Here is a 16,828-nt window from a genome sequence, read left to right as displayed (position 1 = left end):
GTGCACTTAAACTAATGGGATCTCGGGCGTGTAGTTCTTGGGTAGGCAAGAAACTATGATTTACTGCGGAAGCCCCATAGCTGAATCTCAATTTCTTTCCGCATTCCATGCCAGGATAAAAGAAAGAAGGGGATATAAGTTATCAGACTGCTCTGGCCCAAACATGCTGGGTGTAAGATGGGTGCTAAGTCACTGAAGGCTTTCAAGAAGAGATTGGACAGCCATTTATCTGGGACGGCAAGTCTCCTGCTTGAGCAGAGGGTTGCACTAGAACAGGGGTCGGCAACCCACTGCTCTGGAGCCACATGTGGCTCTTTCCTCCCTCTGCTGTGGCTCCCTGTCGCCAGTTGGCTCCACAATTGATAGGGCTTTCAGTTAGGACAGGTAGAGGAAAAAGGACGTCACGCTAGGAGGAGACTCCCTGGTGGGGGAGCAGGACTTCCAGTCGGCTCCAGAATTTAGGACTTTTTTTGGCTCTTTGAGTGTTTAAGGTTGCCGGCCCCTGGACTAGAAGACCCCCCAAGGTCCTTTTCAACTCTGTTGTTCTGCAGTTTCAGAATTGGTGGTGGGATCCGTGGTGGCTTTCTTCCAGAAGTTTCATTACCCAAACTGGGTAACATCATCAGGGCTGGTTCATCGCCAGTCTTAGATCGGGTGATGGAGAGGCACACACAGGCTTAACGGTAACAACCGCTCTTTATTAAGTACAACAAGTGAGAACCATCCAGCGAAGGTTGAGTCCGACGGCAGCCCTTTAATAGGGAGCTGTCAGACCCTTCGGCCAATAGGATTAAGCCTCTGTTCCCGCCTGAACGGAGGACCTGGGTGGAAACCACTGTAGTTAGAGCAAGTATCTAACAGTCAGCACTGATGATGTTACCTTGTCAGGTCACAAAACGCCTGCAAGAAAGCCACCAAGCTCGGAGAGCACCAAGGACGGCCTGAGCTACAAATCGTCTCCTTTGTTAGCCTGGGTGTGAGGCCTCCTGCCTTTCCCCCCAGTGGATGGAGGAGGTGTGTGGGGCTGCAGCCATTACATTCTCAAAGAGACCATGCTGCTCCTCTGGGTCTGGGGTGGGTGGGTGGAGCAGCAAACTCTTTCTGGGCTGGACAAAGCAGTGAAAGGGGCCTCCTATGCGCCTTGACCTGCTGTTGCAGTTTGGGGCAAGGGAGAAAAGGGCCTGGGAGCTCTCGGAGTGGAGAGCCGCCTTCTTTCTCCCTCCTCCTTTTCTTCCTTTCCAGCCGTTTTTATTTAATCTACTTATCCGCTGGGCACTAACAAAGGAGCGGCTTGCAGCGCCAGAGGACTCAGGGACTCCCCATTGTTTGCAAAGGGAGGGGAGCTTAAGGAGCAGGAAAGGCAGAAGGGAGCCGTCGCGTGACGAGAAGAATTCCAACTTTGAGAAACCCCAAGACGTCTGCAAGGGGGCCAGAGTGGAATTGCCACCGGGGGCGGAGGGCATGAAATGCCCTGGCTGAGCTTCAGGGGTTTTTCTTTTTTTAAAATGCTTTTTTTATTTCCAAAAAATGCCCTGGCTCGTCACCCCCTCCCCCCGGTCCCAGCTTAGTCTGGAAAAGTTGTTTTGTGCCCCCTCCCCACAAGGAAGCAGCCTTACCCTTGGGCCTCCTGAATGGATAAGGCTGCCTGCTGCTGTGCATGATGGCCAGAGGAGCGAGGTGCTTGGTGCTAGGTAAATTTGACAGGTAGGTAGACAGATGAATGAAACAGCGAGGCAGCCGGACAGAAAGGCAGAGACGGGAGAACATTTGTAGCTCCGTCTTGAAATGAGGGTCCTCAGTGCTCTCTGAGCATGGTTGTTTTCTTGCAGGTGTTTTTCATGACCCAACTAGGTAACATCATCAGTGCCAGATGAGGTACTAGCACGGATGCTGCTGCCTCGTTTGGATCATGAAACGTAGAAAATCAGAGACCACCAAGGTCATAAGGAGAGAGAGAGAGAGAGAGAGGATGGATAGGTAAACAGATGGAAGGTGGATGGATGAGTAAAACGATAGATGGATGGATGGACATGAAAGATGGACGGACAGCCAGCCAGGTGAGCATGGAAAGGAAAAGAGAAGACGGGTGGATAGAAGATGGATGACAGACAGATACGGGAAGATCCAGGGTGCAAAATCTGTTTGGAGACCTCAGCCTTAGGCTGCCTGCTCTCAAGCATCAGCCGCGTAGGAACAAAACCAATTTAAGAAATTTGGTTTGAATTTTCACCCCTTTTGTGACAAGCCGCATTTTCCGTGGCCCTGATCAGTGGTCCTCCTGCTTCTTTACCTTCCCTCGAGAGACGTCCGGCCTTGCCGTCTGAGCCGGTTCCCCAAGCAAGAAGTAATCCTTCCCCCTCACAGGTCCTCTCCCCATCGGTTGCAGGAGTCTGGCTGGGTCTCTCATTTCAAGCCGAGCTCCAGAAGGACAATTACCGCTGCCTGGATTGTGTGGCTGCTGGAGGCTGGGCTGCTGTTTTGGAACATCTGGAGGAGGTCTGCAGCAGACTCGGGGGGGGGGGGGCTCCGGCCCAACCGTGTTTCAGGTCTCCGGGTCTCCTTTCTGCAAGCTCTGCTGGGAAACCGGGGTGCTGCACCCGATGCCCCCTGCTTCTCATACCAGGCACCATCGGTGCTTGTGAGCTGGCGTGGCCTGCTGTGGTCTGTGGGCCATTCTCTGCCTGCTCCGTGTTTGGAAAGCCACGAGTGGGGTGATCTTTACAAGGAAAAGCGGAAGACTCTGTCAGTAGTAACCAAACACGTGGCAGGGGTTTGAATGTGTGAAATGGCAAGTTTTAGTCACGGATGGTGTTTCCCTGCAATGGTACTTGAGGACTGGAGACTTGATTCCTCGCCTGCGGATGGCGTTGCCCTCCAATCCAACTTACGGAAACATAGAAACAGGATTCTAGGACTGGAAGGGATCCTAGAGGTCTTCTAGATCAACCCCCTGCTGTCCGGTCTCTTCTGGAAAACCTCCAATGATGGAATTCCCACAACTTTGGGAGGCAACCTATTCTATTGATTAACTGTTCTCACTGTTGGGAAATTCCTCCTGAAATTTGAATTTGCTTTGAAATTTAAAATTCTCCTGAAATCTGAGCACAGTAAAAAACATCCTTGTGTGTGAAGCTCCTTGTTGGCAGAAGCAGAAAAGCTGTCATTCGTCCAGTGGTTTACTGGCCAGCGGGCCGAGCCTGTTGACCTCTCCTATTGAAGTTGACCTTCTGGGTAGCAGAGGATGGAGGGCACCCCTAGATCGTGGGGCCCCTAAGGCTTGAGCCAGGGAAAGGGACCGAGAAGCAGATGTGCCTGCGGCCACTTGACTGGTGAGGTTGGGCTAGGCCCCTCCTGTCCTGCCCAAATCCCCGGTCACCTCGCCCATGAAGGAGGCTGTGTGGGAGAGGAACGGGCTGAGCCGGAGGGAGGGAGGAGTCAAGCTAGTCACCAGTCTCGAGTCCCTTCATGCCCACAAGAGATCCAAGTCCGGCCCACCTTGAGAGTTCCGTTGACTCTTACCTGCCACCGGTTTCCTTTGACCGTTGGTTGGCCAGGTTCTTGTCGAGAGCTTGAGCTAGGGATCAATATTTATAATCATTTGAACCGCCTGGATCTTCTCATTTCCTGCCCTGGAGAGGCTGCATCTCAGGCAGGAGAAGACAGAGGCAGCACCAGGAGGGTCCTCTCTGAAAACCACCCCCCCTCCTTTGCTGCTGCTCTTGATGGTGGGTGCTGATGTCACAGATGGGGGGGCTTGGTCACCTGGGCAGGGCTGGGAGGGGGGGCATCCAGGGTGTGGGGGACCCTCAGTTCTTGATTGAGGGCAGGGAGAGAGGAAGGAGCTGGCCTAACCTGGGGGGGCAGAGAAGGAAGTGGCCGAGTCCTTGGTCCTACCAAGAGAGACTTGGGAGGGGGGGCTCCTTCAGGACAGAAGAGGGTAGTTTCTGCCTTTGGGGCTGGCCTGACCCCCCCCACCAACCCAGCTCCCTCCAGCTGTGGGGAAGGGGGGAACGACACTGCATGCCTGCAGCCTACTTTGGGAAGACCCTCCCGCCCTTGGGGCCTGGGGCTTTCTAGAGAGCGACCTCTGCATTTGCCTGGTTGGTGGGCTTGAAAGAACGTAAGGTCGAGTGTGGGATCTGGGTAGCCCCTCCCTCTGAGAACCAGGGGAAAGAGGAAACGGACGGGTGGCCTGGGGAGGGGGCTCCCTGCAGGGGGAGGGGGCTCCTGTCTCCCTGCCCCTTTCTCTGACACCGTCCCATGGGTCCCAGGGTCTTCCCCACGAGGCGAGGGACAAGGGAAATCTCAGGGCGCAAAGGGTCTCTCAAGGAACAGGCAGTCATTTCTTGATTTCTTTCATTTCTTTCTTGGATTTATTTGCTGTCCATCCCATTTCAAAGCGTTACTTCCTGTTAGAATTAGTCCTTGATTTATGACCACAAAGGGGACCAGAATTTTTGTTGCTGAGTGAAAGCAGAGTGAATTTCATGACCTTTTTTGCAAAGCCCTTCCCCACCCTTGCCGTTACTTCTGGGAAGCCCCTGGGAGGTTGGAGGGCGGGGATCACGGGACCCCAGGAGACTGCACCTGTCCTGCACACCTGCCCAGATTCCGATCACGTGACCACGGGGGGGGGGGGGTTTACTACAACGGTTGTAACCGGGAGGACCTATCATAAAACCACTTCCCCCACTGCAGTGGTAACTTTGAAAAGTCACTAAATGAAGGGCTGAAAGTCGGGGGCCGTAATTCTCTTTTTTTGACCGAAGCAAAACCATGAAAGCTTTGGAGACTAAAAGAAGCCTCTTTCTCTCTCGCAGATCCCACGGAGGCGCCTGGGGGGCTCCCTTGCTTGGTCTTGTCTTGGTCCCGCTTGGCCTTTGACCTGGATGAACTGGCTTTAAGAGGTAAATAAAATGGGGGTGGGGGGGAGAAGAGGGGCTGATGTGGCTTTGTGGGGTGGGTGGGGGGTCCTTGTCTTCACATTTGGCTGCAAAAGAACCAAATCAGGGGTCTCCAACCTTGGCGACTTTAAGCCATGGCCGACTTCAACTCCCAGAATGGGAGCTTGGTTGGCTGGGGAATTCTGGGAGTTGAAGTCCGCCAGGCTTAAAGTCGCCAAGGTTGAAGACCCCTGAACTAAAGGATAAGCCCCACTTTCACTTTCCCTTCTGAGGGGGGGGGACAACGACGACACAGCAAGTCGTTCTCGACTCACGGCCACAATTGAGCCCAACATTTCTGTTGCTAAGCGAGACAGTTGTTAAGTGAGTTTTCCCGCCTTTTGCAACCTTCCTTGCCAGAGTTGCCGAGCGGAACCACCGCATTTGTGACGTTAGCAGCCCGGTTGTTAAGTGAATCCGGCTTCCCCATCGACTTTGCTTGTCAGAACGTCCCAAAATGGGATTCCCATGACGCTGCGACCGTCATAAGTATGAATTAGCTGCTGAGGGGTGTGTGTCTGAATTTTGATCATGTGACCACGGGGATGCTAATGGTCCCGTTTTTCGGTGCTGTTGTAACTTCGGTCACTAAACAAATGACTTTGAATTGGAGTCCACCTACATATAATAGATGCGTGCATGTATGTAAAAAGAAAAGAGCTTTGCATAGTTCTTAAACGTCGTCCTGACGAAGCGGATGTGAACCACGATGCCTGTATGAGGCAGGATTACTCAGGTCTGCAAGGATGAGCTTCCTGGGCTGGACCTTTTATCGCCCCCTTTGCTCCGTCCACCCAGACCTTAAGCGGGGAGCTCCGGTCTCCCTGGCAGAGCCCAGGGCATCCCGAGGGGACCCAGGAGGCCCAGGTGGGTTCCTTCTCCCCGGAGGCTCTAGGCGAGGGGCTGCCTGGCCCTCCCTCCCCACTGGGGAGACCAGAGGCTGCTCAAGGCGGCCTGGGTGTGCCTGTACTTGCCGCCTGCCTCGCTTCACCCGGGCGAGAGCGGCAGGGAGGCTGGCTGGAATTTCAGGTTTGCTGCGCAGCAAGTGGCAGCCTGCTCTCTCTGACAGGCGGCTTCGGGGCCCGGAGCCCAGGGAGCTGCTCGGCGGTGGGCTACAGGGCTGGGGGAGGTCTCAGCTCCCACCCTCCCCACCAGGAGCCCTCCCTGCTCACTCAGAAAGATGCCCCCGATGCCAGAAAGGTAGGGCTTCCTCCTGCGGGCACCGGACGGGCAGCTGTGGGAGGAATGGTGGGTGTTGATCTTTTGAAGGGGGGCTTCAAGCAAGGCAAGGAAAAGAGGCCCCCCCGGGACCTGATCTGTGTCCTCCCTCCCCCTCGCTCACTTTCCTGAGTCTTTCAAGCCCACCGGACCATTCTTTTGCCACGGGAGCTGTGTGTATTTTTATACCCAGCACTTTAACTTTGCCTAACCTGCGTAGGTTTTGCAGAGCGTGTCTCCCAGTGGAGAGCATTTTGGACGTGGCTTTGACGTGTTTTTGAGTACAATTTCTCTCTTGACATGTATTATTTATTATGGCGAATTGCATCAGGACAACTAGAGAACTCCACTGGAGGTGAGGGAAGGTTGAGGGGGCGGCTGGAGGGGCCCCTTTAAATAGGGGCAGGACATTGGCTGATGGTTTGATGGAGCCCCTCACAGGCTCCTTGCAGGCAACGGAGAAAAGGGTCTGACGGGACTGGAACAAAATAATAGATTATTGGGAAAATGTAAATAACCATGGAGTGTTTATGTTATATTTATACTTATAAGTGCTCTAAAAGTTGCTTCTTTTTCTTTTCTTTTTTCTTTGATTTCTGCACAATTGTCTTTGCTCCCTCCCTCCCTTCCTTCTTTTTTCTTTTCTTTCTTTTCTTTCGTCTTTGTCTTTTTCCTTTTTCTCCTCATTTTTCTTTTCTTTCTCCATTCTAAATAGTAGAATTGTGATTTAGTGTAGTCTTTATTGTCATTGTACAAAATAAATACAACGGAATTGATCATGGCATCACAGAGATACCGTGATGGTTGTAAGTGCAAGGACTGATCGTAAGTCAATTCTTTCAGCGCTTTGAATGTAACTTTGAACCGTGAGTAAATGAATAGTCATAAGTCGTAATTCCTTTGTTTTGCCCCTCCCTCCAACCTAATGAGATTGTTTTGAACTTTACTTCTGTCTTCCAGTTGAATAACTCCCTCCTTTTAGTCACCCGCAAACTTGACAAGCATTTCCCTACCTCTTCGTCCAATCCCTTGATATTGATATTGCTGAGTAGGGGGGTCTGGGACGGAGCTGCTGGGGGTCTGACTCAGTGCCTGATGTGGCACCATTGACGGTCTCCCCTTGAGCACAATTTTTAAGGCAGCTGTGTATTTACCTAATTATTGATTCAGCCCACACTTAAATAGCTTATTACTCAGAATGTCATGGGATATTTTGTTGAAATCATTTCCCCAGCAAAACAGAAACCAAGTCTGAAGCAGCTCTGCTATCAGTAAAGGAAATTGTCCAGCAAAAAGCAACATCAGGTTAAGTTGGCAAGACTTCCTCAAAACTTCATGCTGACTTCTGGCCGTGACTGCATTGCTATCAAGTTATGATGGCCTGTTCTAAAACTTTATCAGGCATCCGGGAAAGACCCGGGAGGTTTGCAAACGTTTGTCTGAAATGGTCTAGGGTTTCCTGCTTGAGCAGGGGGTTGGACTAGAAGACCTCCGAGGTCCCTTGCAACTCTGTTATTCTATTCTGCTCTTCAGGGATCTGAGGAGGTCTGGTAGCCCCACTCTAGGACAACTCAGAGGCCTCCTCCACCCAACCCCACTGAGGTGGACCTTGACATGGCTGCCCGTACGAGATTCTTGTACTGTATCTTGGTGAGGGATTGATTGGGAGAATGCAGGAAGACTGGAGAAACTGCTGGAAGGGACCAGGGCAATTGAAGAAGAGGGAAAAAGCACGAAACCCGCCCCTCCCCCACATAGGCATCCACCGGACCTCCGCCTCCCTGGGTGGGATGGGGGTCCCCACCTCAGCTAATTGAAGGCGAAAACAGGTAGAGCATCCCATCTCCATTTCAGAGGCTAAAAAAGTCAACACCAAGCCACTCCCAAAACTATAAATAATCGCCCACCCCCTGAAGACAGTCTCTGGGTGTGAAGTCTTCTTGAGTGGGGAGGGTACAAAAGAAAGGGTGGGGGGGTCTGCTTTCTCCTCTGGGAATATAGGAGTAGACCAGGTGATCTTCAGGTCCACACGATGGAGTCGTCCTCACCTCGAGATTTAAATTCATTTCTTGGCCGTGTTGGTCTAAACTTCTGTTAGGTCCTTCTCCTGACTTTTGGCCATCTCCTGGTGGAATTACGTTTGTCGGAGAGCCTGAACGCAAAGAAGAGCGGAGCTCCTCTGTCTCGTCTCTTAGTTCTCTTTCTGTGTTCCCCATCAGCATTTTGCCTTCTTCTCTGACCAGCCAGAAACGCCGATCCTCTTCCCTTTGAGCAGAGATTGAGAAGAGCTCCTCCTGGTAGTATCCCTGGGTGGCCTCTTCCCTTCTGCAGCTCCATCCAACCTTGGCCCGTCTCCCGGCCTCTGTTTTTTCTCACTTGTCTGCTGTTCCCTTTTTAGCAAGTCCTTCTTTGTCAACTTCCGTTGCTCTTGAATTCCTTTCCCTTCCCCTGCCTCCTCATTGTTGCTTCTCCGAGCTGAGTAAACCTGTTTGTTGAAAGTCCAAGGTAGGCAAGGAACTTCAGTTTCAGTTTCTCTTAAAGTCAAGACCTGCTGCACGCCAAAACCACCTTACTCCTCTCACCTCTTCCTGTTCATGAGCCTTTTTCTGAAGGAGATCAAGAATCTGAGTAATTAATAAAGTCACTGTGGCTTCAAGAAGACCGTAGGAAGTCATCAACCAGGTCTTCTCCTGGGCCGGGCGGGTGAGAAGAGACACCGTGGTGTCCCTCCATTTATTTCAATCCAGATGCTGTCCATCACATGGCCAAACGCCTTCATTTTGGATTTGACGCCAGATATTTGAACTCCTGCCTTTCTGATGGCCTCCAAGATCCTTCCTAACTCCCTTCATCCTCTTGCATCTGCTCCACTTGAGCAACTGGTGAAGAATGCAATTAAAGAACCGTGAGTAGAGCTGGAACATTTAACAGATCCCAGATTCCTGGGGAATGCAGGTGTGATCTTCTGCATCAGGCATCTGTTTCTTCCACTTCTCTTCCTAACCATCTGCAAGCCACAAGCCTAGTTTGCAGCCCTCCCCCCCACCAGCCGTCCTACGTGCCTTTTCTCAGAACCTGCCATTGCGGCCCATCTGCGTGGTGGTTTGCTAAACAGATGGTGGGAAAATATGGGGAAATTGGCTTCCACCTGTCTCCATGCTTAGCTCTCACCGTGTGGATGCTCCAGAGATGCCAAATCAGACACAAACATTCACCTGCTGTGCTCTCTGTTCTTGGAAAGGATTTTGTGCCTGGGCTTTCCCCCCCCTTCAAATAAAGATTTGGGGTACCTTAAAAAACCCCAGTTTTGTCCCTGTTCAGTGTCTTTAAACAGACATCCAAATGCCTTTAAAGCAATGTTTCTCAATTTCAGCCATTTGCAGATGGGTGGACTTCAACTCCCAGAATTCCCCAGCTGGCTGGGGAATTCTGGGAGTTGAAGTCCACCCATCTGAAAATGGCTGAAATTGAGAAACAATGCTCTAAAGGTCACAGATGCCAACCCCCATAAGCCCCAGCCATCATGGAAGTCTGGCTCAGGCGTCGTGGGAGTTGCAGTACCAAACTCCAGAAAGCACCTGGTTTTTCCCGACCGGAAATGGCTCCGAGAAGCTTTTCACTTCTGCTTCCTCCTGACGGCTCTTCTGCCTTCTGCCTCGGCCTGTTCTGGATCTGCTGCTGGGGTGAACTTTGAGCTGCAATAAAGTGGAGATCACAAGATGAATTTCTGAGCGGGCGGAAGCAGCCCGGCTGCCATGCTCTCTCTGCAAAAAAACTCTCTTCCTTTGCTAGTGAGGAGGATTTGGACCAGGGCCACCAGGGTTGCAGACCCAGGATAACACGCCTGAGGAAGGAATCAGCCAGGGAGGGTCTGGGGAGAATCCTTCTGGCTCATGGACGGCCACGCGCCTCCCTGCAACGGAGGCCAAAACGATTTCTTTCCCAGTCAACCCATTCCCGATTTAGTGGGTCGGAAGTCAACAGTGCAGCCCAAAGCGAGGTCTCTGGGCTGGACAGTCTTTGCTAAAGTGCCGGCGGAGGGGAGAGAAGGACCCCCAGGAATGGGCCATGGGTATCAATGCAGGGCTAGGAACAGAGAAAGTGGAATAACAGAGTTGGAAGGGGCCCCGGGGGTCTCCTAGTCCAGCCCCCTGCTCAAGCAGGAGACTCTATATCAGGGGGGGGATCAAACCCAATTTTATTGAGGGACGCGCCAGGGTTATGTTTGACCTCAGCGTTCTGGGGTGGGCGTGGCCATGTGGGCTTGGCCAGCTCGATGTCACTCATGTGGGGCGCCTGTGGTGGCTCGAGCGCTCTGCCAGCAGAAAGGGGCTCCTGAGCTCTGTTTTAGGCTGTGACGTCCTCCTACAAGCCTCTGCCAGGAAAAGCAGAGCTGGGGAGAGCCGTGTGCAGCCTCTGTTTCCCCTGGCAGAGGCACTGCAGGCCAGTCCTTCGCTGTTTCCAGGCTGTCCCCGTGGGTCAGATCTAAGCACCCCACGGGCTGAATCCAGCCCCCCCGGGCCTTGAGTTTGACACCTTTGCCTCTATACCACTCCAGATAAGTGGCTGTCCAGTCTCTCTTTGAAAGCCTCCAGTGATGGAGCACCCATAACTTCTAGAGCAGTCTTTCTCAACCTTGGCGACTTTAAGTCCTGTGGACTTCAACTCCCAGAATTCCCCAGCCAGCTCTGGCTGGGGGATTCTGGGAGTTGAAGTCCACAGGACTTAAAGTCGCCAAGGTTGAGAAAGACTGTTCTAGAGGGAAGCTGTTCCACTGATAAGTTGTTCTCAGTCTCTTCAGTCTCCTTAATTCCAGGTTGCTTCTCTCCTTGATAAGTTTCCACTCCGTCCTCCTCCTCCTCCTGCCTTCTGGTGCTTTGGAGAATAGGCTGACCCTCCCCTCTTCCTTGTGGCAGCCGCTTAGACATTGGAAGACTGATATCACGTCACCCCTGGTCCTTCTCCTTGCTGGACTAGATATACCCAGTTCCCACCACCGTTCATTGGATGTTTTAGCCTCCAGGCCCTTTTTGTTTGAAGCGCTCCGGGGATCAATCGAGATCAGGGTTCCTCAACTTTGGCTGCTTTAAAATGCAGGAACTTCAACTCCCAGATTTCCCCAGCCACTTTGAACGGTCATTACACAAAATCAAGGCCCACCTGTCACTGAAGTCCCTAAATACAGAATAGCAATAGCACTTAGGCTTATATACCACTTTAGAGTGCTTTACAGCCCTCTCTGGGCGGTTTACAGAGTCAGCACGTTGCCCCCAACAAATCTGGGTCCTCGGAAGGCTGAATCAACCTTGAACCGGTCAGGATCGAACTGCCCAAATGCTGGCAGTCGGCAGTCGGCAGAAGTAGCCCACAGTTCTGCATTCTAACCACTGGGCCACCTTGAAATATTTGCTTGATTGGAGAGACGCGTCTGCAGATTCAGAAGCCATGGGATTTTCTGCTCTGGGACTTTTGAATTGTCTTCCAACTCGACAGTTGATGAGAGTCGCAAAAGACGTGTGGCCGTGGGAAGCTCGTTGTGAATCGCTTTGCACGTGTGGGCAAACTTTGGCAAGAGAAAGCAACGCAGTGAGTGTCCTTGCAAACATTTGTGCCTCTTTGGAAATCAGCCCGAGCAATTAGAGTCCCCCTCGGTCTGTAGGGGGTTTACCGCCAGCTGCCAGCTTTTCAGCGGGGGTTTCTGTGGTCATCTCCACGCCTGCTGACGTGTCGGCCAGGCCGGGAAGTGGAGATGACCGCCTAATCGCCCGTCGTGGGCTCTCTCCTCCTGAGGTTGGTGTCAGCAACAACCAAGCGGGGAGGGAACGGATGCCTGGCTCTGCCTGTGGTGCAGCAAAGCGCTAGAAAAGAGGCTGTTGTGTGATGCTTAGCAAAAGCTGGCAGTTTCTGGAGTTGTGGTGTGTCTTTCTTGTTCTGCGGCAGAGGAAAAAAGTGGCCGTTGCAAGAATGAAAGCAACACGGGGACAAAGAGGAAACAAGAAAGTGTCAACTGAAATACTTGTGAGGCTCAAAATGGGGGTGTTTTTATGCCCATAAATTTCAGATCGGGAGCCAGATGGAAATCAAGCTGTGTGGACCGACTGGTGACACGCAGTTGGCTTTATAAAAGAGCAATCAATAGCAATTATGGCGGTGTTGGTCCATGGGGGGAGGAAATCCAGAATTAAAGCATGCATTTAGAGCAGGGGTGTCCAAACTTGGGAACTTTAAGACTTGTGGACTGGGGAATTCTGGGAGTTGAAGTCCACAAGTCTTAAAGTTCCCAAGTTTGGACACCCCTGCTTTAGAGCAAGGTGGACAACTATGACAAGTTTACCAATTTGACATAGTCCTTTCTATAGCAGCAATCACTATTAATCAGCAAAACCCAAAGTCAAGAGTTTTCTTGGTTTTCTTCTCTCTCAAGCACAAAGTGCAGAAGTGGTTTCCAAGGAGAAACAGAAGGGAGTCTATTCCTTTCTCTAACTGAAACAGTCAATGTGGCCCTTTCTGCTACCTCCGTCCCTTGGTTCCCATCCATTCTCCCGTGCTGGGGATTGACGTGTCTTTCCATTTCTGCCCATGCTCAGAGAGATCTATGGCATACCTCGTGTACTGGATATGGGTCTTCAACCCACTGTGTATCGCTGGTGGCACCATCCACCCATCTCGCTCCATCTTAGCAAGGAAGAGGCTCAGTCGACCTTATCAAATGCCTTTCTGAAGTCCAAGTTCACAATCTTCACCACATGCCTTCATCTTGCAAATCTAATCACTGTCAAAGGAAGCGACGAGATTAATGTGGCATGTGTTATTTTTAACAACCCCATGCCGGCTCTTCTAAGTGTTTCCAGGCCGACTGATTGAGCATCTTCTCCCCGGATTTCCCCAGGCACTGGCGTCACTTGTGCCAGTCTGGAGTTTCCTGGGTTCCCTTTAGAAAGATAGGAAGGAAGTTGTTTGTCTCGTCTTCTGTGGCTTCCATTGAACTGAATTGAATCCCCAAAATTGCAGCTGTTGGCTTCCAGGACCCTTTTAGCTCTGTGTGATGTGACCTTCTTTGACCAGGCTTTGAATGAAGGCAGTGCAGCCAGACAGATGCAGCTCTGCCTTCTCACGCTGGCTGCCACCATTTTGCCCTCTTCTGCAGCTAGTAGACTGGTGTTTCCTTGACTTTCCTTTTGCTCAGCACATACTGTCCCCAGGAGGCCTTCTCTGTTGTGTTTGTGTTTGTTGCGAGCCACAACTCAAGTTGGCTTAGCTTTCCTGGTCCCATCCTGGAGTATTTCCAGATATCTGTTAGTGCTCCCGCATTTAAGAAGCTTCTGCTTTCTGTTTCTCAGTTTATCAGGACGCTTTTTATACAACCGATTCCTAGTTTGATGTTAGCTTCCCATTTCCATGCTGGTATCTTTCCAGAGCGGTTGGGACGGTTTCATCCAGAGCCTCCGCTTGGTCAGGTGACCTGTGGTGGGCATTCAAAACAGTGTTGTTGTTGGGTTTCCCCCGTCTTAATTTCCACAGTTTTGATGTTCGTGAATCGTTTTCCGCATAGAATCCTAGGGCTGGACCGGACCTTGGAGGTCTTCTAGTCCAACCCCCTGCTCAGGGCAAAGGATCTTATTATGCAGTTACAGACTGTATCTTTCTAGTATTTTACTCCAGGGGTGAGTTCCATCTTATCAGGCTTCAGTAATGTCAACCATGTCATGTTTGCTGGGCTATAGCGAGATTTCGAGACAGCAGATCCCCAACTGGTTTCGTATTGTCTTTTTAGGTCTGGTGGGGCTCCTGCTGCGTTCTTGAGCACCTCTTCCTTTTCACAACTTCCTTGTTAGGTGTGGTGCTTTGTTCCTTTCTAAGCATTTGCAAACTCTGGTCAATCAATTAGCAGGCGGACCTGCAGAATCTCACAGACTGCAAGACTTTCAGCGTTCTGTAGATCAGTTTGTGAAATTACTCCTAAGTTGGGTGTGGTGTGGTTTGTGTCTCTGTGGCAGATGCCAAAGGAGGACCATGGGTCAGGCTCTCCCAAGGGATACAGATGTGAGGGCTGCACTGGGGGGAGGGTCACTTCGGAGTGCGTGTAAAGAGGAAATGGCCTGATGAGAGATCAGCTCAAGCCATGGAGTCAACTCAACCAGCACTTCTCAACCGTGGCAATTTTAAGATATGAGGACTTCAACTCCCATAATTCCACAGCCAGCATGAATCTAGATGTGTAATGGGGAATTCTGGGAGTTGAAGTCCTCCTCATATCTTAAAATTTCTGAGTTTGAGAAACATTGGACTAGACCCAAAGGGTCCCTGGATTTTCTGGGTTTCCTTGGAAGACGTTTTGCTTCTCGTCCAAAAAGCTTCTTACTTTTTGGATGTGAAGGGGAACGTCGCCCAAGAAGAACCAGGAACTCCAGTTGCCCCTTGGGAAGGCATCTTTGGGGTGACCTGCATAGACAGCCTAGGCCAGGGGGGTCCCAACCGTTTCTTCACCACAGAGGCCCCCTTCACGGTCATGGCCACGGACATGCCAGACGTAAGGCAACGTTTCAGTCTTAGCATTTTTCCCAAGACTTTCTGGATCCCCTGTGACATCGCAGCCCCCCCCTCCCCAGGGGCCCATGGACCACAGGTTGAGAACCACTGGACTAGACAACGGGCAGGTGGTTGAAAACAAGTTGCAATAACCTCGGATCAAAGGAAGCTACTCTGAATGAAGGCCGACCCTCCATTTACTCCTCCTCAATTGGCAGCTCTCCATAGATCCCTTGAAGAGCCAAAAGGGAGTAGAGAGGTCATCCACAGGTGGTAAAGGGGTCGTAGTTGCCCACTCCTGCCCTACACACGGCAAGGTCTGCAGTTTTGCAGGGAGCTCCTGCATCCCTGAACTTTCAACACTGAGGAGTGAATTTCCCCCCATCACCTTCTGCATTCTCACTCCTTTCAACCTAAAACAAAGCACGCCTAACGTGGAATTTTTGGAATTGGTAATTCCAATTCGCTTTTACTTCCCATCTCCCGATTCCCCCCTTCTACCACACAGAGGCATCCAAGGGTTGGTGGGCAGGGAGGACCGAGCTTTTTATTTTATTTAATTATCCCCCCCCCAAAAAAGCAGTTTCCAATCCTCACCTCGTTTTGCACTGTTGCTTCAAACAAGACCTCGCCTCTCCTTTTTTCTTTGTCTGATGTGAAACAAAAATAAGCTTTGTTCCAAGGCTGTTTCAGAGGCTTTGAGAAGGAGAGACAGGTGTCACCGGCAACTTGGCCCAAAAAAACGGTGGAGCTGAACACCGTTGAAACAACAACAACAACGCAGTGGTTCTTGTACAGATGTTTTCCATCTGGCGAGGCAGAGAAGGGTTTGCAAAGCCTGCAGGGGTAGCCCCCTCCCCGAATGCCCCCGAGGAAGAGCTTGCAAGCCCCTGGGCTTGGCTCAGATCCCCCCCACCCCTGAGAAAGGGGCCCTCACCCCTTGCGGGCTGGCTTCAGAGGGCGGAGACGCCTTCCGGCAGGTGTTGTCCCATGCCACCTTCTCCTGCTCAAGCCTCTGCCCTCAACCTGAACCCACATCTTCCCCTTCCTCATTTCTCCGAAGAATCTCACAAGAAGCCACAAGAAGGGCCGGCCCAAGAGTTCGGGCGGATTGTCTCAGCCACTTCTGCTCCAAGCAAGAGGGAGGCCCTGGATTGCCAAAGTGGGCAACTTCTAACATCCGTTTCCTCCTCCTTTTCCTCCTTCTCCGTTTCTTAACAGCTGCCGAGTCAGGACTGGCCCCCTTCCGTCTCCTTCAGGCTTCTCGGTGACGGACGTCTGCTAACCAGCCATGAAACCTGGCCAGCTGCCCTGCCTCCTCCTGGGATGCTTTCTGGCGGCTGCAGCCACCGCGGCTGGCAAGGTGGTGCCCAGAGTGACCTTTCAGAGAGGTAAGGAGCCACAGCGCAGGATGGTCCCTGGGGAAGTCTTCCCTGGGAGGGCCAGGAAGGGGGACGGAGGGCCCCAGGCAGGCAGAAACGGGTGCCGAGAACGGCTCTTCCCACCCTCCGGTTGCACCTTCACAATTCAAAGTACGTTACGGAGCATCTCATTAAAGGCGACAAAGCCGTTTGCACGAGAGTGGGGCAGTGGGCAAGCTGTTTGTTTGCTATTGATTTATAACCCATTTCACTAGCAAGGGACTCTGGGTGACTTTCATTAAAATAAGAAAGCAAAGCATGAAACATTTGTTAAAATGGACAGAGATTGAACAAGATATATTTAATTGTAACAATTAAATAAGGAACAGAATTGGGACCCGGGATTTCTGATGCTAAGCAAGGCGGTGGCAAAGTGAGTCCCACACGGTTTTATGATCTTGTAACAATTAAATAATGGTCAGAATTGGGACCCGAGATTTCGGTTGCTAACTCAGGCGGTTGCAGAGAGTTTGCCGTGGCTGTTAGGCAGGGGTGTCCAAACTTGAGAACTTATAAGACTTGTGGACTTCAATTCCCAGAATTCTGGGAGTTGAAGTCCACAAGTCTTCAAGTTCTCAAGTTTGGACACCCCTGCTGTTAGGCAAACCACTGCAGTTATTAAGTGAACCATGGGGTCATTCAATGAACCCAGCTTCCCCCAGTGACTTTGCTTCTCAGAATTCGAGAGGGATGGTCTCAAATGAAGATCACATGACC

General features: G+C 51.5%; 1 protein-coding gene across 5 annotated transcripts in view; it reads left to right on the top strand.

The window, feature by feature from the left end:
- The window catches only part of SEMA4A (semaphorin 4A), a 55,604-nt gene that overhangs the window by 12,727 nt on the left and 26,049 nt on the right, over positions 1 to 16,828 (top strand). For 4 of the 5 annotated variants that reach the window (XM_081968008.1, XM_081968007.1, XM_081968009.1 and 1 more), the window contains exons 2-3: positions 4,821 to 4,907; positions 15,912 to 16,081. In XM_081968008.1, the coding sequence (XP_081824134.1) occupies positions 15,982 to 16,081 (100 nt within the window). In that variant the 5' untranslated portion in view covers positions 4,821 to 4,907; positions 15,912 to 15,981. Of the gene's footprint in view, positions 1 to 3,706; positions 3,726 to 4,820; positions 4,908 to 15,911; positions 16,082 to 16,828 lie in introns of those variants that run through there. The other variant, XM_081968011.1, reaches the window with a different exon arrangement.

The sequence above is a fragment of the Natrix helvetica genome (genome assembly GCF_964273705.1).
Source record: "Natrix helvetica genome assembly, chromosome: 16".
NCBI classification, from domain to species: Eukaryota; Metazoa; Chordata; class Lepidosauria; order Squamata; family Natricidae; genus Natrix; species Natrix helvetica.
The sequence above is the reverse complement of the archived record's forward strand: the minus strand, read 5'-3'. Positions and strand labels throughout refer to the sequence as shown.